Source organism: Macrotis lagotis, chromosome 3 (assembly GCF_037893015.1).
Source record: "Macrotis lagotis isolate mMagLag1 chromosome 3, bilby.v1.9.chrom.fasta, whole genome shotgun sequence".
In the NCBI taxonomy this organism is placed as follows: domain Eukaryota; kingdom Metazoa; phylum Chordata; class Mammalia; order Peramelemorphia; family Peramelidae; genus Macrotis; species Macrotis lagotis.
In genome coordinates, this window is record NC_133660.1 from 204,299,488 (window position 1) to 204,325,411 (window position 25,924).

A 25,924-nucleotide genomic window follows, 5' to 3' on the forward strand; every position below is an offset into this window, starting at 1 on the left:
ACCTAATATACTGGTAACAAATGCAAAACAATGAGCATAAAGACAAGTGTGAAAAAGTGGTCAATACCAGTAAAAAAATCTACAACGATGAGCGCAAAAACAAGCATGAAAAAGCAGGAAATGCAAGTGTATAAGGCTCCCAGTTTTTTAGACCCCAAAGGGAAATATGGTAAATATCAAAATGAAGAAAATATATATTTTTTATATTTTGTCTATATTGCCTATATATTATACATATATATAAATCATATTGGGGAAATCAGCATTTCTATTTTGAAAAGCAGTGTCATTTAGTTTAAAATTTCAGTGTATTTTCTGATGGTTTTAAATTAGCAATCTAATTTCTGTCATTTCACATAAATATAAATGTAATTTCATAAAATGGCCACAAGTGGTATACCATTTTTGTCACACAACTAAGTAGTATGTAGTTTGTTGCAATTTATTTTCCATTCTTTTAATATATCATTATATTTTCCTATATTGTATCCCCCAAATATAATAATCATTTTTCATTTGTTTTGATTAAATACCAGCAGAGAATTTTTGTGTTTAAAAAGTATCACTTATGTTACCCTTTTCCCTAAGGACTTCCAAGGATGATGTTTCTTATTTTAGTGGCTATTATAGGAATGATAGAAATTTGTTCTAAAAATTATAAATATTTTCATTTATAATAGGGATATATTTTTTTTCACTGAAGTTCTCCATAGGATAGCTTCTCATCAGACATCTGACATTTTCTCCTTAATTCAGTATGTATGCATATGGTGAGGGGGAAGGATCATTAAATTCAAAGTCAGAAGAAATAGTTTCTAGAACCATATATATATTATTACCTGTTCAATCTTGAAAAGTCATTTAACCTCCCATTTTTCTTATCTAATCAATGAGGATATTGAACTAAATGATCATTAAGGAAGGTCTCTTTTGCTTCTGAAATTGTATAAATATATATTTTACCTAACTTTATGAAATTTGTTTAAAGAGAAAAGAATAACAACTGGATTCATTTAAAATCAAAGTTTAACTTATTTTATTGGTAATTAAATTACTTTTAGTCTCCTTCACAATTTCAGGGTGGTTTTTTTTCAGAAATATAAACCTTAATACTTAAAGGATATGAATATGTTCTGTAAATTTACCAGGCATTTTTATCACACTGCTTAGCTTATTTCTTTCCCTGAATCTTGCCTAAGTATCTTTTACATCATAAAAGGATTCTATAACCTTAGAGTATTTCATATTATTTTAGCTTACATCAGAATTCAAAGTATTTTTTCAAAATTTAGTCCAGAAGGTTTGATCCACAGACTTGTGGTACTTGAATTTGAACTGGTAAAGCCATCTAGTCAATCAGCTCCCTGGATTTAAATATAGTTGATTCAAACATCTCAGACATATGCAGCCATAGCCAGTTTAAAAAGACTCAAGAGGATTGCTGTTTTCTTTCTGATCCAGTCTAATCATTCAGCAGACATTTATTAAGCACCTGTTAACTTGTAAGGTATTTTACTAGGTACAGGGTTGAAGAGAAGGGTGCATAACACTATTAGTTTGTGGAATCAATGAAAACTTCTTGAGGAAGTAATTTGGAATTTGGGTCTTAAAAAAAGGGAACAAATATCAAATAAAACAAACATTAATCACTTCCTATGTATAGAGTATTCTAAAGTAGAATGCTGAGCTTAGTTGGGGTCCTTATATTAAAAGAGCATGATAGGGAGGTAACTCCCAAAACAAGGCATTTTCAATTCAAAGCATGCACACACACACACACACACACACACACACACACACACACACAGAGTGTCTATAAATACTTCTTGATAATGTCGCTGGGTGTGAGTGAGAAACAGTAACTCTTATATAATGCTTTAAGGTTTTCAGAATAAAATTTTGCATCTTATCTGATTTTTAACCACACTCTTTTGATATGTCACTATCCTAATTATATAGATAAGGAAACTGACAGAAAATGATTTATAAAAATGCTTTGTTCAAATTGTTCTTTTAAAAAAAAATTTCTATCATTTCCCTCTGACACCTCACCCCCTTCTTCCAAAAGAACCTTCCATTGTAAAGTCAAGTTAAACAAATCACTGCATTGACTGTGCCTGAAAACACGTTTCATTCCCCACTTTTGCTGATAACTAGGATAGTTGCTTCACTACTACCAAATCCTCCAACATCTCAGTAGACCACTGTATTGATCAGAGCCCTTACGTCTTTCAATATTAATTTCTTTACATTCTTACAGTTACTATCTAATCCATTCTGGTTCTACTTATTTCACTCTTTTCATTCAAATGAATAGTTTCCATATTCATAATGATTATTTTTTGGTTCAATGATATCATGTACCTTGATTTAGTCAGCTATTCCATAATTGATGTACTTTCACTTTCCTTTAGATTTTTGCTATTATAAAAGTGCTGCCATAAACATTTCTTTATATATATGGTACTTTGCTTTCTATTTTGAACCTCAGCGTCTTATCTGTTTAATGGTGGAATTGTTATTTCTTTGAGTATAGACAATTTAATGACAAAGTATCTTGTGCATGGTCACATGACTAACAAATTTTCAAAGTAGAATTTGAATCCAGACCAGTACTTACCATCTTTATGCTAGAGATATGATGGGAAAAGTCAAGAGACCTGTGTCATTTACTGAGGGAATCACTTTATCTCTGTGACTATAACTTTCCTGATCTGTCATATGGGGTTAATAATAATCTACCTCCAACACTGTTGTGAATAAGTAGATTTGTAAAAATTTAAAAGCTATCAAAATGTGAATTTTTAATATTACAAATTAGTAGATAAACAGTACCTTCATAGTAGCACCAAGTGATTCAGTAGATTTTTATGCATTTAAAAAAATTAAAATTGTTCCACATTCTCCACTCTTAGTCCAACTGAATCTTTTTATTTTGAAACCACATAAAACAGAACTGATACTTGCACAAAACTGATATTTTCATTACATTTATATGTTTCAGGGACAGACGTTTGCTTCAGCCTGCTCAGATATGTGATATTTTGAAGGGTGTCATCTTGGTAATTTGCTTCTTCATGATGCACTATGTTGATTACTCTATGATGTATCATCTGATAAGAGGACAGTCTGTCATTAAACTTTATATCATCTACAACATGCTTGAGGTAAGGAACTAAAATCTTGCCAAGACAACATTGAATTCATCTATTTGTGACAGTTATCATATCTTTCACATGAATAATTTTAAGTTTAATATGTATAATATAGAAGAGAATGTAAAATGAAGATTTTTTAGTTTTCAGATCAACAAGTAATAAAATTTTCTTCCATTTCCATAACTTATTAACTGAGAATAGCTATTTTTAGTCATATTTGATTTTAAGTACTTCTTGATAATGTCACTGAGTGTGAGTGAGAAACACTCATTAAATGTATGCTGGAAACATAAGCAACCTTTGCTAGAACTTCGCAATTTAAAAATCACAACAGAAGAAAACATTAAATATGAATAATGAATGCTTTTTGTATTCACTGTAATGAATGTTTAAAGCCTTTTAAAAGTTTTCATCACTTTTACCTAGTTCTATTAAATCTGTATTTGATATTATCTCCCTAAAGACAGTGATTTAGCTACCTTTCCCTACTGTCTGGTTCTTGAAAAGGCCCCTTCCTTTCCTGTCCCTACACCTTTGCATTAACTCTTCTCGCAAGACTGAACTGTTCTAGCCTCATATCTCTTAAGTTTTCCTGATTACCTTTAAGACATAGCTCACAGAAAAGCCTTCCCCGGTCTCCTCCTCCCTTCTCCCTGGCCCTGCTCCCAATTCACAGTACTGATGCCTTCTCCTTTCAGATCACTTTCTTTTATTCTCAATATCTCTTGCATGTATTTAGTCACTTACCTGTTTCTCTTTCATTTGAATCCTTGTTCTTTGAAAACACTTAGCACATTGCCAGACAAGTACTTTATAAATACTTGTCAATTAACTATTTCTTCCACTAGAGTGGAAGCTTCTTGAAGGCAGATATTTCCATTTTTGTCTTTGTATCCCCAATGCCCTAACGTAGCAACTGGTTCACAGTAGGCTTTTTGAATTGAAGTAGTATAGAGAGAAAAGTGGAGATGGGCCTGGAGTCAGGAAAATGCATCTTTCTTATTTCAAATGCAACCACAGACACTTCCCAGCTATGTTCCTGGGCAAGTCACTTAACCCTATTTGCCTTAGTTTCCTCATCTGTAAAATGAACTGGAGAAGGAAATGGCAAGACTAATCCAGTAGCTGGATACTGAATTGGGAATGACTGAAATATGACTGAATAAACAACAAGTAAGGAGAGACTTGTTTTAGAGCACAGGTTGTTAAACTTTTTATCAAAGACTCCTTTGACAGTCTGATCAATCTTACGGTAAGCTCTTCTCAGCAAAATGTTTTTAAATGTATAAAATAAAGTGCATAGTATTTCAAAAGAAATCAATAATATTGAAATACTTTGATCAAAATTTTTCTTAAAATTTAATGGACCCCAGGTTAAGAAGCCCTAACTTTAGCTGCACAGGTTGTCCAATAGCTATGGTGAAGGATAGCTAAAAAAGATGGAGATTCAGTATTCATTTGTCTAAAGAGAGAATCAGCTACTGAGGATGGCTTCAAGGACTCAGAGACTGGGAAAGCAGTAGCCATTCATATGAACAGTTCATTCAAGTCACATTCTGATGTCATGGAATGTTTGGGGGTTTTTTGGTACTGAAAGCTAGTAAGTTGCTCAATTTAGTTTTTATAGCCTCATTGTCCCTGTGCTTGCTATGTTCAGATGTATGCAATAGGAAAGGAATCTTATTGTAATTTGGATATGATCAGTCTATTTCCTATGACAAACACCCACAAGAATAGGCCATCTTTTAGAACATGACTAATGTGAAAATATGTTTAACATAGTTATAAATGTATAACCTGTATCAGATCACTTGCTGTCAAGGGGAAGGGGAGGGAAGGAGGGAAGAGAAAAAATGTGGAACTCAAAAATCTCACCTTAAAATGAATGTTGAAAACTTATCTTTACATGTAGCTGGAAAAATTAATTAATAAAAAATTGGAAAAAATCTGAAATAATTATGATTCATATGCAAAAAAGAATATTCCATTTATCTAAAATGGGAGCATCTTCATCCCTGTTTCAATAGGTCACTAGTGTATATTCATTCCCCTTTAATTCTCCTCTTATTTATTTTATAATCTATTTGGAAGTGATTCCTTTGGCCTGCACATGTAACTCTATTTACCTCGTTTAAGGAATCAAATATCTGTTGATTTAGTGTTCTAGCTCAATTTAGCTGAGATATTTATTTGCTAAATAGCTTATTATGCCACTTGTAAACAATCACAGTAAGTCTAATTTGGAAAAACTGTAGAATGGAAGAAGTAAAGTGCTGAATTTGGCCAGAAGGGATACAGACAAGTCACTTAACTTCCTCATCTCTTATCATGACCGTGATAATACTTCTGCTATTTACTACAGATAATATTACTGCTGTTGTACAGACAACACCATGCAAACTTTCAGGTACTAACTGATACATGTAGGGAAGAACTTGAAAATATCTAGTACAGGGCCACACAGCTGGGTGATTGTTGGGTGTCTGAGGCGGGGTTTGGACCCAGGTGCTCCTGGCTCCATCCCCTGTGCCACCTGGTTGCCCCTACTATAATAATAATAATAATAATTATTATTATTATTATTATCATTATCATTATTATTATTATTATTTTCATTTTCATTTTTTTCTCTTTATTGCTCATGAGGGTCTATATTTTGGGGGGTATTATGTTTACTCTTAAACAAGAATATTTTAGTAATATATAAAAAAAATCATTTGTATAAAAATAAATTAACTAATTTTTTAAAAAAAGAATAGGCCCACCCACCTCTCACTATAATATTCTCTCATTAATTGTTAACCAGTAAGGGTTTTCTCACCTTTTGGGAATAACCAATTTTACAGGGATATATGAGCATTTGAGCAGCTCCCATAATCTGTCTTTGCTTTATGAAAGAAAGCCAATTACCATCATTGTATTAATTATTTCTTAGGTATAATTAATAATTACATTGATATTAATTACCCAGAAAAAAAAGAAAATATCTAACAATTTTTTTATATCAGAGAGTCAGGCATATGCAAATAACGACTCTGCATCCAAATATTGATTGGTAAGAGTGTAAATTGCCATTGTCTTAGCTTAGCTCAAAGTATCTTTCATACTTGGAATGTCCTCTATCCTCAATTGCATCTTTCAGTATCCTTAGTTTCTTTAAAGCTCAGAGTCAGTGTTGCCTCCTATAGGAAGCCTTTATTTTCCCAGTTGTTTTAATACTATTTCTTTCCTCAAATTATTTTACCTTCATTCATGTATTTATGCATTGTGTCTTCTAGTAGAATATAGATTTCTTTATTTAAGCAGATCCAACATTAATTTCTTGTTTCAACAATTACATATAAAGAGTAATTTTAGTATTAACATTTAGTATTAACATTTGTAACATTTGTAACATTTTGAGTCCCACATTTTCTTCATTCGTCCCTTCCCTTTACAGCAACCAATTTAAGTTATACCTGTATAGCTATGTTAACTTGCTTTTTTTAATTTAAATTTATTATTTATTAAAGATATTATTTGAGTTTTACATTTTCCCCCAATCTTGCTTCCCTCCCCCCTCCCCCCCACAGAATGCACTCTGTCAGTCTTTACTTTGTTTCCATGTTGTACCTTGATCCAAATTGGGTGTGATGAAAGAGAAATCATATCCTTAAAGAGAAGTCTAAGAGGTAACAAGATCAGACAATAAGCTATCTGGTTTTTTTTCTAAATTGAAGGGAATAGTCCTTGTACTTTGTTCAAACTCCGCAGCTCCTTATCTGGAAGCAGATGGTACTCTCCTTTGCAGACAGCCCAAAATTGTTCCCGATAGTTGCACTGATGGAATGAGCAAGTCCTTCAAGCTTGAACATCACTCCCATGTTGCTATTAGGGTGTACAGTGTTTTTCTGGTTCTGCTCATCTCACTCAGCATCAGTTCATGCAAATCCCTCCAGGTTTCCCTGAAATCCCGTCCCTCCTGGTTTCTTAGAACAATAGTGTTCCATGACATACATATACCGAAGTTTGCTAAGCCATTACCCAAATGAAGGACATTTACTGGATTTCCAATTCTTTGCCACCACAAACAGGGCCGCTATAAATATTTTTGTGCAAGTAATGTTTTTACCCTTTTTCCTCATCTCTTCAGGGTATAGACCCAGTAGTGGTATTTCTGGGTCAAAGGGTATGTACATTTTTGTTGCCCTTTGGGCATAGTTCCAAATAGCTCTCCAGAAGGGTTGGATGAGTTCACAGCTCCACCAACAGTGTAATGGTGCCCCAGATTTCCCACATCCCTTCCAACAATGATCATTATCCTTCCTGGCCATACTGGCCAATCTGAGAGGTGTGAGGTGGTACCTCAGGGAAGCTTTAATTTGCATTTCTCTAATAATTAATGATTTACAGCATTTTTTCATATGGATATGGATTACTTTGACCTACTCATCTGTAAATTGCCTTTGCATATCCTTTGACCATTTGTCAATTGGGGAATGGCTTTTTTGTTTTAAAAAAATGACTCAGTTCTCTGTATATTTTAGAAATGAGTCCTTTGTCAGAATCATTAGCTGTAAAGATCGTTTCCCAATTTACTACCTTTCTTTTGATCTTGGTTTACATTGGTTTTATCTATGCAAAAGCTTTTTAATTTAATGTAATCAAAATCATCTAATTGGTTTTTGGTGATGTTCTCCAACTCTTCCTTAGTCATAAACTGTTCCCCTTTCCATAGATCTGACAGGTAGACTAGTCCTTGATCTTCTAAATTGCTTATAGTATTGTTTTTTATGTCTATGTCCTGTAACCATTTGGATCTTATCTTGGTAAAGGGTGTGAGGTGTTGGTCTAATCGAAGTTTCTTCCATACTAACTTCCAATTTTCCCAGCAATTTTTATCAAAGAGGGAGTTTTTATCCCAATGGCTGGACTCTTTGGGTTTATCAAACAGCAGATTACTATAATCCTCTCCTGCTTTTACACCTAGTCTATTCCACTGGTCCACCACTCTATTTCTTAGCCAATACCAAACAGTTTTGATGACTGATGCTTTATAATACAATTTTAGATCTGGTAGGGCTGAGCTACCTTCTTTTGTACGTTTTTTTCATTAATGTCCTGGCAATTCTTGACTTTTTATTTCTCCATATGAATTTACTTACAATTTTTTTCTAACTCATTAAAGTAATTTTTTGGAGCTCTACCTATCCATGAGCAGTTGATATTTGCCCAGTTATTTAAACCTAATTTAATTTGTGTGAGAAGTGTTTATAATTGTTTTCAAAAAGATTCTGAGTCTGTCTTGGCAAATAGACTCCCAAATATTTTATATTGTCTGAAGTTACTTTGAATGGGATTTCTCTTTCTAGCTCTTCCTGCTGTTTCTTGCTAGACATATATATAGAAAAGTTGAGGATTTATGAGGGTTTATTTTATAACCTTCAACTTTGCTAAAATTGCTAATTGTTTCCAGTAGTTTTTTAGATGATTTCTTGGGATTCTCTAGGTAGACCATTATGTCATCTGCAAAGAGTGAGAGTTTTGTGTCTTCCTTCCCAATTCTAATTCCTTTAATTTCTTTTTCTTCTCTAATTGCTGATGCTAACATTTCTAATACAATATTGAATAGTAGTGGTGATAATGGGCACCCTTGTTTCACCCCTGATCTTATTGGGTATGCCTCTAGCCACTCCCCATTGAATATAATGCTTGTTGATGGTTTCAGATAGATACTGCTAATTATTTTAAGGAACAGTCGATTTAGAATATAGATTTCTTAATGGCAGGATTGTTTTTTTTATATTTTTGGTTTGAGTTGTCTTTGTATGTCCAGTATCTAATACAGTGCTTTGCACATAATTGTATAATTAATGCATTTTGAATTGGATTAAATCAAATCATTTGCTCTCATGTAAAGGATTTGTGTTTGAATCATTTAACTTCTAAGCACATTTTTTGGTATTTTCCCTGTAGTTTAATATATTCTCACTTGTTAATGAATATAAATGATGCAATGATCTCTAAGATAAAAATTGTTTCTGAACTTTGATTTTAACCATTTTCATGGAATACTTTAGCAGTGTATTGAATTATCGATGTCGTGATGACTACTAAAGTGAAGCTTTTTTAAAAAATATCACTCCTCAGGTTGCTGATCGTCTGTTTTCATCATTTGGCCAAGATATTTTAGATGCTCTTTATTGGACAGCAACAGAACCTAAAGAAAGAAAAAGAGCCCATATTGGTTTGATTCCTCATTTTTTCATGGCAGTGCTTTATGTCTGTATCCTTTTGAAATTTCTGGGAACTCCAACTGATTAACAGATTCATTCACTTAGAATATGCAATTGTAAATAATTACAAACGTTAATTTGTAGCCTTAATTATGCACAACTGAAGATTACTATTTCCTTGGTAGGAACTAGATGCTTTAGAATATGAAAAGAATAAATTTTAATAGAAAAAACATTATATTCAGAGTTCTTCAAAATGTTTTGTAAAGAATTCATAATAAAAACAAAAGATTTCATTATGAAAATGCCATGAGCAGAATTAGATAGAATAGGATAGAAGTTATACACTGAATTTTTTTTTTTGTAATTGTGGTGAAATAATTGAACTAAGTATGAGAAACAATATATTGATGAGATTAAAGTAGTATTCAAGGTTTGGGTGGGGGAAGAGGAGGGAATTGTTGTTTCATTTTCTTTTTCAGATAGGAATCTACAAGAATATGAAAAGAAAACAGTGTCACTCCTAAATAAATTATTTGGAATATACTTGCCTCAGAATTATAATTAACCCTCTTTTCATTTATCTGTCTTTTTAATTTAAATACATGAGATAAGTCTGAGTTTGAAATTTGAGAGATGTAGAGAGAAATTTATGAGAATTTCTTAGTCTTAAACTTCATCATAACTTTGTTGGGTTGGGGCAGCTAGGTGACACAGTTGAAAGAGCACTGACCCTGGAGTCAAGAGGACCTGAGTTCAAATTTGGTTTCAAACATTTAATAATTATCTAGCTGTGTGACCTTGGGCAAGTCACTTAACCCCATTGCCTTGCAAAAATCAAAAACCCAAACAAAACTTTATTGGGTTTTTTGGGTATGAATCTTTGATTCCATCCTAGGATGAAAACTCTTTTCTCTGATTTAGATCTACAATTTATCTACAACCTTGTAGATATTGTAGATAACCTTTGTTTCAGACTCCATGATTACTACCAACCCTTTTGTCTCCTATGTCACATTGTATCTTATATTGGGATTATGTTGATTTTTTTTTCTTTCTGTTTCTGAACTGTTCTAGTTTGAGATCAAAGTTGTATTGGTGGAGGTCAATATAGAACACACATTAAAAGTATAAATGTAATGCTTTCACTCAAATCCTATATCAGAAATAGGATCATCAGATTGCTTTAGGACACTAGAGAAATAATACAAGCAGTAACCCAGTTTTTACCTCTGATTTCAAGAAGGGTCTTCTTTAAGAATGAATTTTGTTTTGTTTTTTTTTACTCCAAGTGAACTTTTAGTTTTAGAGTCCAAAAAATTAAATGCTAAGTAATTAATTGATGATTTAAAAAAAATTATCCAAAGCTAGTAGCTGTGCCTGGATTAACACTCAATTGGGAGTAGGGACCTTGTCAGTCTCAATGAAACAAATATCCAGGAAGGTAAATATTTGTGCAGTCTTTGACCTTTATATTTCTAAAATAGAACATAAAGATGCCAACTGATTTTACAGACTTTTAAAAATCAATTATCCTGCCTTTCACAAAAGACTAGAGAAAATCAAATATTGTTTGGAAGAAACACATAATGATACCTTTGTTAACTTTTTCTCAATTCCATTTAGTAAGGAAAAATATGAACTAGGAATATTAATATGTGAGTTAGTATTGAACTTTCAAGCTTCTGTTTGCACAGTAATTAGAATTTTCATTCAAGCACAATGAAATGGACAGCATTAAAGTTTTGGGTTTTTTTTAGTCCAAGTTCTGCAAATATTATTGTTTATCAGTCTTCCAGTTGGGAAATTCAGAAGAAAAATAAATTAAATCTGTTTAGTAGGAGTTAGAAAGAGATCCTCTCTTTTTTTCTTCATTGAATGTTTTAAAATATTTGTACTATGTCCTTATTAAGATAATATGGAAAAATATTTTTTTCCTTAACATCAGTATTGACAGTTCTGCATGCAATTCTTATTATGGTTCAGGCAACAACTCTCAATGTAGCTTTTAATTCTCACAACAAATCACTGCTTACTATCATGATGTCTAATAATGTAAGTGGAAGGAGAATTTTTTTACAACTTAAAGGAATATTAAGATAAATGATAAGTTAGAATTCTAAATGTTATTGCTTTAATATTAAATAGTATTAAATCAGATTTCATAAGATTCATTATTTAAAAAATTTTCTGTGTTAAAATCATAAATTAAGGACACCTATATTTAAATATTCAGCTAAAAATTTTCTATGATTGTAAATAGTCATTTTCTTTGAAATTACAGTTTGTTGAAATTAAAGGAAGTGTTTTCAAGAAGTTTGAGAAGAACAATCTCTTTCAAATGTCCAATAGTGGTATGTATATTGCCTGGGTTCCAAATAGCTATCATGTTGTCATCCATGTTTTTTTTTTAATGAAGTTGTTGTTGTTCAGTCATTTTAAGTCTCTCCTAACTATTTTGTGGCCCAGTTTAGGGTTTTCTTGGCAGAGATACTGAAGTGGTTTGCCATTCCTTTCTCCAGCTCATTTTACAGATGAGGAAACTGAAGCAAACAGGTTTAAGTGACTTGCCAAAGGTCATACAGCCAGTAAGTGCCTGAGACCAGATTTAAACGCAGGAAGATGAGTCTTCCTGACGCCCTGCCTGCCATTCTATGCACAATGGTGCCACCTTAGCTGCCTTTTTGATAAATACTGAAAGTCTAATTATTATTCAAGTATAGATTGAGGGTTGTAAGGTCCTTTCCAACTATGAGAATCTTTGACTTTTCTGTGAACCAATAGCCTTTGTTCTTCTCTTTAGACTTTACAAACTATCTAATCCAGGCCTTCCAGCTCACCATATTTCACAGAGTTGGAAGAGAAATCAGAGGGCATCGGCTATACGCTGTATTGAAATAATTACTCTCTTTACAACCCCCCCCCCAATGACATTCAGACCCTGCTGGAAGATTTCCGGTCATGGATTGCCTCCTTCCACCCAAGGCAACCTGTTCTGCTTTTGATTAATCCCATAAATTTTAAGAGATTTTTCATTGTATCAAGAGAAATCTCACTTTCTGCCACTTCCACCCAGTGTTCCTAGCATTCCTCTATGTGGCCAAACAATTCTAATCCTTCTTGCATGAGATAACTTGCTTGAAGCTCCACCTGCATGCACATTTGTTGCCACTTTCATTTCATATCTTAAAATGGGCATTCCCCAACTTCTTCACCTAATTTTAAGATAGCAGTTCCTCCCACAATCCTTTGTTGCCTTCTTCTTAGTGTCTATGTTCTGGGTTTGCATTTGGTGCCTGTGTGAAATTGAGCAGATTGCTGCATCTTTCTGCATTTCAGTTTCTTTGTCAGTAAAATGGAGGTGTGACTAGATCCCTGAGATCTCTTTCAGCACTGCATACTTAGATTCTGTAGGCTCCACATTGGTAAGCAGTAAGGAGTTACTTGTCCTTGCATCCATACCTCCTTTTTGGCACTTTACTTCTAGAGTCCTTTTTTAAGTTTTTCTTTTTTTCTTTTTTTTTTTTGCTAGCATTGTTTTAGTGAGAAATAATAACGTAGTTTAAAAGCTATTATAAATGAATGTCTATTGCTCTATAGTTGCATGGTTAATTTGCCCATTGAACCATGAGGCAAAAATACATCATTAAACTCTGCATTATTACAGCTAAGTGTAAAAATGCATTATGTTCAAGACTGACCATACAAGATAATTTATTCTCTTTTGTATTTAAGCAATTAAGTATGATACTTTTCAAGTATGCAGATTTAAATCAAAGTTAAACATAGCACAGTCAGAGAACCTCAATTTGGCATTTAGAAATATCCACAAAATTGTATTGTCTCCTATGCAAAATGATTTCTATATCATCTGTCATCATCTGTTTAGGGACATGAAAGAGAAAATTACTACAATATATGGAAAGTTGGCTCACCTGCCCACAAAGATCCCTTATAATGCTAAAAAGTCTTTGATTGTGTACATAAACAAAAGGTACATCTGATATGTGGTGGCATTTTGTTAGAGTGACCATTTTGAGTTGTCCCTTCTCTTCCACTCCCCCACCAAAAAAATCAAATCCACTAAAAAAAAAAAACAATGTTTCCCATCCTAGCCTTTGCCTTTACACTTAATAATATCCATTTTTCTGGGAAAATCTTTCACTCAAAATTAATAATATTATGGATTAATAGCAATGTTCTCCTTAATTACAAGACAAATATATTAGAACTATAACTGTCTTTTACAAAAGCACTTGAATATTTTGTCAGGAAGCCAAAGTGTTAGCACTTAAGGTCCCATCTGTTCTGAATTGAAGGTTCATTCATTCATTATTTATTTAAATTGTGAGTGTGTATGTTTGTATGTTTAATTCAGTTCCCTCTTGTGATTTAAAAATGCATATCAGTAATATAGACTGAACTGATCTAAATGCCTCACTTCAATCTGAGTTAGAGGTCTCCATATAGCTCTATATGCTATAACCTATGAAGAAATTAAAAGAATGAAAAAGCCCCCCTCAACAACGAATCTAGCAGCTCGCTCTCTAGCCTTTGCACAAAAGACTTCTAATGAGACAAAACACTATTTTCTGAGGCAACTTTTGCCACTTTTGAATAGCTCTGATTATTAGAAAGTCTTGCATGTTATAAATGCATTGAGGATTTCCCCCATTTTGTAGTAGGGGTTCTACAAGTTAGGATTGGGGAGGAGCTATATAGGCTGGTGCTTGTGTGCATAATATGAAAGGGGGAAAAATAAATGGTCCTGTTTGATCTCTGAGAAGTTAGAGATAGGTTATAAATGAGATGGTTTCTCTGCTTAAATTACTAAAGCAAGTCACATGCAGTCATAAAAATTAGGAACATAGAATTATATCTCTCTATATAGTAGTCCTACTTCCACTAATGTGCTAGCATTTATAGAGCCTTGGAATCGAAAGATAAGGGTACATATCATCTAGTCCTCTAGTTGACTATCCCCTTTACATAAGTTTAATTTTGGACATTTACAGTTTATATTTTAATTTGTCCAATAGACAATTGATGATAGGAGACAGAAGGTTAGAAAAGTAGTTAGGGATGATTTAATAGATCTGAGAATTATTAATGTAGAGATATGGGATCTGATAAGATCATCAGGGAAAATATACCCTAGATTCTTGAGTCTTTCATCTAATTTCAGTGCCATCTATCCTGGAATGTATCAGTTCAACTACAGGAATCTTATTCTTATAGATCACAAAGTTTATATGAATAGCTTTTAGTTTTTTCTCTTACATTATATTATACTTTGTATATTTTTATAATACTTTCATATTCCACAAGAGGCAGTATTGTATAATAGATAGAGAATCAGTCTCAAAAGCAGGAAAACCTTTAACACATAACTAGCTAGGAAAGTCTCTTAAGTTCCTTAATGCATTTTTGACAACTAGAATCATTAATTATACAGAGGTTGCTGAATTTTCTCACCTGTAAGTTAACATGTGATCATGTAACATGAATACCACATGTGAAGTGGAGGAGGAGAAGGTTAACTACAAAATGGAAATCTCTATAAAGTTATTTCTCTTTTATGACAGTAGCATCATCTGATGTCTGGCACAGTTGTTAAACCTAGAATATTTGTTAAATGAATGAATGGATTTCTCAGAAATATTGTGAATAAAGGCTTATTAGTTAGAAAAGGTTAGTGGATCTGATAGTCATGAGGAAGTTGGAATTGAACTGATAGGAGATGGGGATTAGGGATTGTTTTCTCCTCTGTGAGAGAACAATTAATATAGATGTTTAAACAGAAACAAGTGGAGGGAAATTGTTAGCCACGAGGGTAATAGTGGCATTATCACTCTTATCTAATGGAGAAATGGAGGTGTCAATGTTGTTGCTTCAGCTGTTCAGGAAGAGAATTCTGAGCATTGGTTAACTCCAGCCTGCTACTGTTTCTACTATTCTTCTAGAGTGACTGAAAATGGCCAATCATTCCAGTATCTTTGCCAGGAAAACCCCAGATGGAGCCACAAGACATCAAATATGGCTGAAATGATTGAACTTGAACAACAAAAGTGACAGGGAGGAAAGGGGCATTTGAAATATATCACTTATATCAGTGCTGATGCAGCCAAATCCCTAGATGGCAGAGTATAGGAATGACTAGAGAAAGGGGAGAGAAGATAATCTTAAATCTCGTTCCTTTAAGGCAAAAAAAAGCTAAAACTTTCATTTCCATATGTTTTTAATTATCTAGTCTGAAGAAAATGTTAATAATGCAGATTAAACTTTAAAAATAGCTCATGTACATTTTTTTCAGACCACCATTTCTTTTAGCAGATATACCACTTGGTTGTACACTATAGAGATAGTAACTATAACACTCTCAGTTTAAACTTAACAATCTGTCCCATAGTGTCAGATTAATGCCCTCATAATATTTCTCACATTATTCTTGTATGTAGTGTTTAATAAATATTTATTGAAATATTTTAAATATTTTTTATATTTCTCATTTTTAGATATTAAGGAACGATTCACAAATTATGTGCTTTTGCTAATAGTATGTCTAAGAAATATGGAACAGTTTTCTTGGAATCCAGGTAATTATGCCAACTGTGATGAAGCTTAATTAAAACTCTTAAAAATGTAATAAAATAATTGCTGATATTTTAAGAAACACATTTTCAACTTTATCTAATTTAGGTACATATAAATAAAATTCAAGCTAAACTCAAATCAAGGTTTGTATGTATTTTTCAATTCATTTTAAATGTGTTTTGTTGACTTAGTTTTTTCCTAATCCCTGAAATAATGGGTTTGGGATTATGAAGATATAATAAATGCTCAGTATGATATTCTCTCCCCTACCCTGGTTTTCACTTCTTTCTTTTGCTGATATCTTAGTCCTCAACTTCTGCCACTGTCACTTCAAGTGATAGGAAAGCTCTACCTAGAGCCACCAGGGGTTGCCACTGTCACTACTTAATGTCTGCTAAGGACAGGTTGGTAGTCCAGGAAGTACCAAGAGGCTTCATTAAACAAATGATATACACCCTTCAAGATGCTGAAACAGAGAAAATTATTTCTCAAGGATCATCAGTTTAGAGCCTGAAGAGATCTTAGAGGTCATCTAGTCCAAACCTTCCCCACCCCTTGTTTTTGTTTTTGTTTTTTATAGATGAGGAATCTGAGCCTCCAAGAGAAATGAACTACCCAAGCCCACACAGGTAGTAAGTGACAGAACCTAGATTAAAATTTTACTCCTCTGCCTCCATAATCAGCACTCTTTTCTCTCTGCCATGCTGTAGCAGAAGATCTGACTGTACTTGGAGTTGTGTCACCAAAAAAATTTCACATGGAAAGATGATCTTACAAGTTGAATTTCTCTGTTGCCTTTGTAACAAAACATTTTCTCTAAAAGGCAACACCTAGAAGACTGACTCTGCCAATTGTTAAACCTAATTCAAACACCTAACAGTCTTGGGTAAGAGCCATGGGCCAGAGTCCTTGATGCTGGCAAGTATTTTAACTGTAAATCTTATCTTAAAAGTCAAGCTCAGGGCGGTTAGGTGGCACAGTGGATAGAGCACCAGCCCTGGATTCAGGAGTATCTGAGTTCAAACCCAGCCTCAGACACTTAATAATTACCTAGCTGTGAGGCCTTGGGCAAGCCACTTAACCCCATTTGCCTTGCAAAACAAAAAAATAAAAAGAAAGAAAGAAAGTCAAGCTACTAGGTGACTGCCTCCTTATCTAAAGTGAGGTTTTTTTTCTGTTTGAGAGAATGATACATGTTTGTGTTTTCAAGATTTGGCCTTTCACTTTGGAAATCACTGTCTCAAAATTCTTTTATGACAAAAAAGAAAAAAAAACCTCTCTGCAGTCATCAGGAGATTCTGTGCAAACAGATACATGAGAGTTTCCTATCTAGCAGACAACCTTCACTGACTAGTACAAACTCCTCAGTTCCAGAACACTAAAGGAATGAAACTAAAACCCTCTTTCAGGTGTAAATTCAAATGGACAAACACTAGCCAAAAACCATAGTATAAATATTATCCTCCCTGCTTCCTTCCCTCTTTCCTTTTGTCTTTTCTCAGTTGTTTCTTTCTCTTGATTTTAGATATTAATATCAAATTCTATGTTTAGTTTCCATCATTTTTTCATTTCATGTCTTCAAAGATTTATAAATTTGACTGACATGACTATATAATGTAAGTAAAAATAATTTATAAATTAAAATGCTCCTTGTCTGAAAGGATGGAGGAGAAACTACAGAACTTGAAACAAATATGATTAAGAGAACACAACCAAGGATGGTCCTTAAAAGCTCTATCCTTTCAGCACATGCACATTCTTATGAAAACATTATCTATCCCAATGATTTCAATTGTTATCTCAGTGTAAATATCTCTAAAATCTATAATATCAAGGCTTAATATTTTATGTAGATTCTAGTGCTTTCTTTCCAATTGATGGCTAGAAATCACATGGCTGCCCTCTGACTCTAAATCTATATTCTTTCCAATTTACCACATTGCTTTCATTACCTCCCTTCCATGCCTATCTTGTGTCACACTTATTGTATAAATGTCACACTGTTCTCCCAGTCTTCTTCCTTCCCCGTATCATTGACATTTGATTTTAAATTTGCTGGGGTTGTAAATGGACTTTTTAAATTTTTTCATGTTTCTTTGGTACTTTTCATTTTCATATATTCCACATAGTAGACATTTAGTAATGTTGGTTGAATTAAATAATGTTGGTTGGATTATATAAATGACATTATTCTAAATTATCTCCAGTAGTTTGAATTCTATAATTTATTATGTCTTGTAACAAAATGTTAACAAATGTATCTTGAGATGGAGAATGAATGTATAAATTTAGATTAGAAACTTAAACATTACAAAGTCAAAGTTCTTTATCTACCCCCTTCCTCTCCACCTTTGTAGGATAAGTAATTGTGGGAATTGCATGCTTACCAAAAAAAGTAAAGTATTCAATACATTTTCCAAAATTATGAATTATCCAAGTCTATTAAACTTTCTTTTGGAGGTTTCTCTCCTAGACTTTCACTTCTGTTTAGCCACATAGCTATCTATATCTGTATCTATATTTATATCTATATATATATAATTTCTCACTATTGCTAATTTGACTTGAAGAATCACCAGTTCTTGATTATAAATTCTCCAAAAATAGTTGCTCAGTTTTTATCCTAATATATATTAGGTGATATTTGGAAGCCCATCACCTTTAAATGGCAGTTTTACCTACCTATACATAAAACTACAGTCAACAAATATTAAGCATTGTGAGCCAGACACTTTGCTAAAAAATATAAGTGAATCAATAAAATGCAGGACTAGTCCATGCCTTCAAGGAGTTCACCTTGTAATTAGAAAAAAATATAAGTAACTAGGGACATACAAGATACATACAGTATGGTTGGAAGCTACTATGAGATGCTAAGGTACTAGCAGAAAAGCCTCCTACAGGAGGCATCAAGGAAGCCAGAGAAACTGAGAAGAGGCAGTAAAAGGACAGAGTAGGATGGGGGGGGGGGGGATGGGGGTACAATCAATGTAGAGAACTGGAGATGATCCCATTTTAGTGATTTTATGATGAATTGCAAGTGAATCAATATAGAGGAATCTAAGAGTTCATTGAAGGGATTAAAAGTGTTAAAACTGAGAAAAACAGAAATAGACCAAAGTAGCAAGAACTTTGAGTGCTGGAAAGAAGAGTTTCTATTAGAACCCAAAGATAATAGCTAATCACTACAGCTCATTGAGCAGAGGATTAACATGGCCAGGCCAAGACTTTGGACAAATCACCTTGATAGTTGAATGGAGAGTAAACTGCAGCATCAAAGGATTTACAAAGTAACCTACAGGTTATAATTGTTCTTTTAATTTGAGCTAATTGTTCTTTTAATTTGAGCTAAATATAATTGTATTGTCACTGGAAAGATGTTTACAAGGAGAAATCCATAAGAGTCAAATTTAATTTTATTAGTTTAAAATGCAAAAGGTTCTTCTTTTGAAGATTTTAGACATGTAGAAGCACATAGTGATTATGTGACTTTTGTTTTCTTCTTAATTTTATAGATCACCTTTGGGTATTGTTTCCAGATGTCTGCATGGTGATTGCCTCAGAAACTGCTGTGGATATTGTAAAACATGCCTTTATCACCAAATTCAATGACATTACTGCAGATGTATGTTTGTCATGATGATCTGAAAGTTTTAGCTTGACTTGTGTTTTAATATTTTCTGTTTTTTTAATGTAACATTAAATCATAATGCATATGAAGACTAATAGAAGAAAGGTGTTTGTCACTGAAAATTATTCATTTTACTTCAGAATAAGAAATGCCTTTTATTGTGTTTTTAAAATCTTAAGATTAAATAGATTTTCTTTTTGCTTCAGTGTAATATCACATAACATCTATTCTTCTAATTTCTAGATGTATGCAGAATTTGGTTTTCCTATCAAAAGATTTGGTTACATTTGGGAAAGTTTATTTTATGATAGTAGACTTGTAGATAATGAGCATATTTGTGTGACCATGTTAAAGGCATGTTAGAAAAGGAATTCTTTCTGTTCATATCGGTTTCCCATTTCTCCCTATTACAATGGCTATATGGAAATGCTATCCATTTAGTGATTTTATGAATATTGCCATGTGCTACATATAATCAGACCACAGGGATTTACATTTGTCCTGTTTTTCTATCAGAATGCAAAAATAAAAAATAATAATGGACTATGGAAGTAATAATGGAAGTTCTACAGTTTGCTGTTTAAGTTATTATATATTTAAAACTTTATTTTACATATTTTTTGTTAGATTAATTGTTATTAAAAATAAAAAATTTATAGTAATTTCCAAGTACTAATAAAAAGAACAGATTTATTTTTTGTTAACTTAAAGAAAACAGCAACACATTTCCATGAATAATCATTTTCTCTATATCAAAGCAAAATTCATAAAGTGAATGCCAAGGATTTAGTGTTTGCTGTTCAAATTGGTAAATATATACATATCTTCAAACTATAGCATGTTAATCATATTTATTCTTATGTCTTCATTCCAAAACTCAAGGCAGTTAAGCATTAATATTTTTATATGACAATAGAATTCCTAACAATTCATCTTTATCTAAATTAGTGTTATTTTAAAATGTCTTAAAGGTGTCTGAAATCCCCAGTTTCTTGACATTTCTTGATCCTAAGTATATATATACATTGTGTGTCTTTTCATAATACTCTCATCTGCAGCAAATACCTTGGTGATCTAGGACATACATTTTTGCAAATATAACAAATTAGATCAGATAAGAGAGCCATGGTTAATATTCCTCCTGCCTCCTCCCATTTTTGTATACCTTCAACTCTTAATAGCTTTATGTCATCTGAAAAGACAAATTCATAATCTGGGCATTTTTGCTTTTAATATTTTGTCTTAGGGCTCAGTGCTACTCTACTAAATACTAAAATACATTTTTTGAGAATTAGCCCTTTTCTAGCACAGCATTTTATTCCCCAAATCAACAAAAAATTAAGGATGATGTTTTGTTTTTTGTATTTCAAATGACAGCCAACTATTGTAATCTGTCACATGTTGGCAGTAAAATTATTGTACTTTAGGCAAAGTCAAGCATTTCATGAAATATCAAGTTATAACCAAACTCGGACATTGACTAGATCAGTGAATTTAATAATATTCTAAATGTTCTGTCTTGGAACTATATCAGATATGATTTAAAGAGATTAGATATAAATTATGCTTCACAAATAAACACTGATTTTCCTACATGTACCATAAAGAGTTATATTTCTTGTTTTCAATTTCTTTTAGGTCTACAGTGAATACAGAGCTAGCCTTGCTTTTGACCTTGTTAGCAGTCGCCAGAAAAATGTATGTATTAAATCAAAAGTGTCTTCTGATATAAAATAATAGTCTATTAAATGCAGTTAGGACATATTACTTAAAGAATTCATGATTTTTGGAGATGAAGATTCTCTCAATCATAGCAAAACAATTTTCTGCCTTAGCCGACAATTTTTATGAATTATTTGACCAAAAAGTTTTCATCAACCAATAGCAAATCTTCTGATGATCAATGTCACTGAACTAACTGGTGTTCAGATGACAGTTACAGATTTTTTTGCCATGTCCATCCCCAAAACCTGTCTTAACTCCTTTACACTGCAGTGAGACCCCTGAGAACTCAGAGCCATCTCTGTAGTATGGCAAGATGCTGGAATAGAGCCTTTGGAATTTCAGAATGCAACATTTAAATTTCTTTCTTAACCTATAAACTGAAGAATAAAAGTGAAGATTGTTAGGATTAACACTCATTTGTTTATTATCTTTAATCACATTATTTTATAAATGCCATTGTATTTAAAAATGTGTTTTAAGTTTTGTTTCACCAATTTTTTTGAAGAATATTAAAGCTCTGCTTATTTTAAATTTTACCTATCTGACAAATAAAAGCAATTGCAAAATAAAATGTTTTAAAGTAGTTTATTGAAAATTTGAATCTTTCTAGGCATACACTGATTATAGTGATTCTGTTGCACGTAGAATGGGCTTTATTCCTCTCCCACTGGCTGTTTTAGTAAGTATCTTATTCTTCTTTCTCTTTTGTATTAGAAAGTGTGCCTTAGTATTTCAAATGCTTCAATGATCAATAATTTCACCAGAGTAACTCTACAGCTTAAGAGAGTTCACTTGTGATTTGTTCTTTATCTGCTCCCTTAGTTAGATAGTGAACATATTATTTTTAAAGTTCTGAAGTATGAATAAACATATAACAATAAGATTATTTTCAAGGAATATAACATTATTTGGGAAATCATACATAAAAATTATTATCACAGCTTAGAAAAATGTAAGTTTTGATTATTGCTATCTTTTGGTTGTTTGGTTCTTTTGTGAATGCACCTTTATTTTAAACTTTCAAGTATATTTCTTCATACAAATATGCAAGTATGTTTGTTCAAGTATATTAGTTCATTGTAATATTCTAATAAGTGACAGTGTAGATATACAAAAAGTTTTCAAATACCATTATGCCTACCTGATCTAGATCAAGCTATGATAGTTACTTTTGTTTGTTTCCATATTTGTCAATGTCCTTTCTTTTTACTTAATCTCTTTCTACTTAATTTTGTTTTTAAGGAAAGAGAATATAAACATCTTTCTATAGCAGGTATAGCTTATGTTCCCCTGTAAACACAGAATCTCATAAAACCAAATAAAGAATAATATAAAATAGAGTGGTAGATCACATCAAATTCACTTTAGACTCACTACCAGTTTTTATTTTGGTTATGAACTTTGATTGATTTATTGCTTATTTTATTTCCATGAAATTCAGGTTGTAACACCTGTACAAATTTTGTTTTAAAATTATCTTAATAGTTTATGTTGTATGATTTTCTTTGCATTGAAAAAGAAAGGTCAGGTGCTAAATCTTGTAATACAAGAAAATTTAGTGTTGAAGGACATCTTACCTTTTTTTTTTTAAAGTTTATGAGCATACAAGAAAAAAAGACTACGAGCTAGTAGAACTTAAGGGGGTTTAAGTGTTCATATTTTACTACTGGAAATACTGATTTTTCCATTCTAAATACCCAAGTGAAAGAGGTAGAAATGAAATTAGAATAGACCTTAATTGAAACCTATGCTAAATCTGGGATAAACATAAATTGCCTGAAGGCTAAAGAGTGCTTGGAAGTGATTACTTTGAGATAAGATGAACTTACTCTGCCAATTAAACCTTTTCACATTTTGGCCAGTATCACAAATATTTAGTTAAAAGAATAGACAGCATTTAACTTATAATTTATTTTGCAGTTATCTACATTTTTAAAATTTTGCATTTTCAAAGCTTTTCTAAAATTTTAAATATATTCTTTTGCATAAATGGCCTGGTTTTTTAACCACAAATAAATAGGTATTTAATGATTAGTTTTGTGAGAAGTTAGGCCATATTCTGGAACTGTCCTGTTCTTTAAAATTCTACTTAGGGAGAGAAAGTGGTAGTTAAAAAGAAAATAGATGATATAGAAGACAAAAGCTGAGGCACGGTAAAGGGGGACTTAGTAAAGGAAAGAATAGAATATGGGGAAAGGTGGATGGAAGTGTGCATTTCCTCTGGTTCTATCTAGTAGCAGCTTTCAGTAAGAAGTCACCTTAAGTTCTCTGATTGTGTCACAATTTTAAAATTTAAAGAACCTTATGAACTACCATTACATCAGCCCAAGTGGCTTATGACTATATGGCTTAACACTTTCTAATAAGAAATATGGAAGAAAAGGCATTTGAAAATAAGAGATAAAAATATGGAGATGTTGCTGTACCACTGAAAGATCTGTATGTTTTAGACAAGTTCAGATGTTTGTTATTCCTAGGTTTGCCTGAGCAAGCAAAAAATTGTTACAAATTGAACAGTACTAGATATGTAGGAGGCCCATTGGTCATCACTGAAGGAGTATTCCAGACAGATTCTAAAGAGCAGTAAGAGGGTGGGTTGGTGTCTAAATAAAGTATTAATGACCATTGATTTAATGACCATTGTTTCTCTTTGCATTTTTTTTTTGTTAGCTCATCAGAGTTGTAACAAGTTCAATTAAAGTACAAGGAATCCTATCTTATGCTTGTGTCATACTCTTCTATTTTGGGTAAGAGTAACTATTCTTGAGTTTATTTTGTATAGTTTAGTAAATTAATGACATGGGATAGATTTGTCCAAGTGATACTACCATTAGATATATTATGCAACTAGGGAAGTACCTGCTGTGGGGAGTTTACTTTCTTTGAGTATATCTTCTTTAAAAGATATTTATTTATTTATTTGGAACTGTTAATAGCAATTGATTAAAGATTTTTTATTATAACTTCAAAATCAGAAAGTTCCCTCTTCCCCAAAATCTTAACCAGAGCTTAATAGTTTATTACTTAGTGCATTAAAGGTTTCAAAATTACTTTGTTCACCATGTGTTAAGGTGGCACAAGTCTGCCTTTTACAGATGAGAAAACTCAGCCTAGAGAAGTGAGGGAGTCTGTCCAAAGTCCTAGGTCAGGACCCAGCACTCCTGGAAGCCAAAGCAGACCCTTCCCTAGTCTACCACAGTGTCTCTAAGATATGGCATGTTGAGAAATGCCTGGCTCTGCTGTGCCTCCCTGCAGGGGCTTGGGCACTGTCCCCTTCCTTACTCTGCAAAATTAAGTGCTGGGGACACAAAAAAGAGGAACTAGACAATCCTGCCTCTCCCAAGGTCCTTTCTAGGCATCAGGCTCTTTGAATCCCTAAGGCCTGAGGGCCAATAAGGAGTGTGCCTTTAACTGAACTTGGTGCTGGGGAGGTAGAGGCAAAACTAGTAGTGGCCCTCCCTTGCTAAGCTTGTCTTCTCTCTAGTACTTAAGTGATAAAATGATTGGAGTTTTTAAAAAGTCAATCAAAGCTTAGCTGACTTAGCAGGGAGAACCAGACCTTACTTGACCTTGTTCAGACTGCCTCTGTTCTTGAGAATACCTTTTAGAAAGGACAGTGACAAGATCAAGAACCTTCAGAACAAGCAAGACAAGCCATGAGCATTTATTTATTAAACTCTTACTATGTGCTAAGTGCTGGGCATCCGAAGGTCCTGCTCCTAAGGAACTTATATTCTTATTGGAGGGAACCACTCACAAAAGAGCCCCAAGGGAACTAAAGGGGAGACAAGGATCCCATAGCATCACTTCATGGTATGGAAGTCCAGAAAGTCAGAAGCATAGCAGGAGGTAATTAAGAATGGCTGTTGTGGCAGAGAGATGTTCCAGTAGAGAAGTCATAGGAGTAGATAGATGAAGGCGCCCCAGGTCCTGAGAGAGATGCCAGGATAAGACTGTGAACAAGTTTAAGTCTGTGGAGTCAGAATGACAGCCAAGAGGGGAAAAAAGTTAGTAACCAGACTTTCTGAGAGTTGATAGAATAAGTTAGGGGTCTTGGATAGGAAAAGAGAAGCTTTCCTAAGAACATGGTGGCTATCTTCAACTAGTTGAAGGACTGTTCTATGGAAGAAGGATTAGATATGAGCAATTACAATATTGGGTTGGAAGTTGCAGAAAAACAGATTTTGACTTGATGTTGGGAGACCCAACTCCAATGGAATGGCTTACCTCCTTCTGGAGACATTCCATCAAAAGGAAGAATTTTTTTTTATTCAGTTTCAAGCTGAAAGGAATGGCTTGTAAAGACCCTTCCAACTTTAGGGCTCAGTGTGGAGTGTGAGCAGAAGAGCTGCAGCTTGGAGGGGCAGACTGGGATGGATGGAGTTTGTGAGGCTGCAAAGAGCAACATCTAGTTAACTGGAGGGTGAGCAGAAAGAAAAGGATTATGAGGAAAGCAAGACATAAAAGCTGGTATAATACAAGCTTGAAATGATCAGGGCAAAGAAAAGGGAAGTGAATAGAAAGACTATTTAATAATAATGGGGAAAAAATTAGGACTTGTTGATGAATGGAACGATGAGGAATTTAATGGAGAAATATTC

At 33.1% G+C, this 25,924-nt stretch overlaps 1 protein-coding gene across 2 annotated transcripts in view; it reads left to right on the forward strand.

Moving 5' to 3' along the window:
• Positions 1-25,924, forward strand: part of TAPT1 (transmembrane anterior posterior transformation 1) — a 125,246-nt gene that overhangs the window by 89,648 nt on the left and 9,674 nt on the right. For both annotated transcript variants that reach the window (XM_074229744.1, XM_074229743.1), the window contains exons 4-12: positions 3,005-3,167; positions 9,288-9,423; positions 11,331-11,428; positions 11,658-11,727; positions 15,889-15,969; positions 19,483-19,592; positions 21,237-21,296; positions 21,934-22,002; positions 23,994-24,070. In XM_074229744.1, coding sequence (XP_074085845.1) covers positions 3,005-3,167; positions 9,288-9,423; positions 11,331-11,428; positions 11,658-11,727; positions 15,889-15,969; positions 19,483-19,592; positions 21,237-21,296; positions 21,934-22,002; positions 23,994-24,070 — 864 coding nt within the window. The remainder of the gene's footprint in view (positions 1-3,004; positions 3,168-9,287; positions 9,424-11,330; positions 11,429-11,657; positions 11,728-15,888; positions 15,970-19,482; positions 19,593-21,236; positions 21,297-21,933; positions 22,003-23,993; positions 24,071-25,924) is intronic.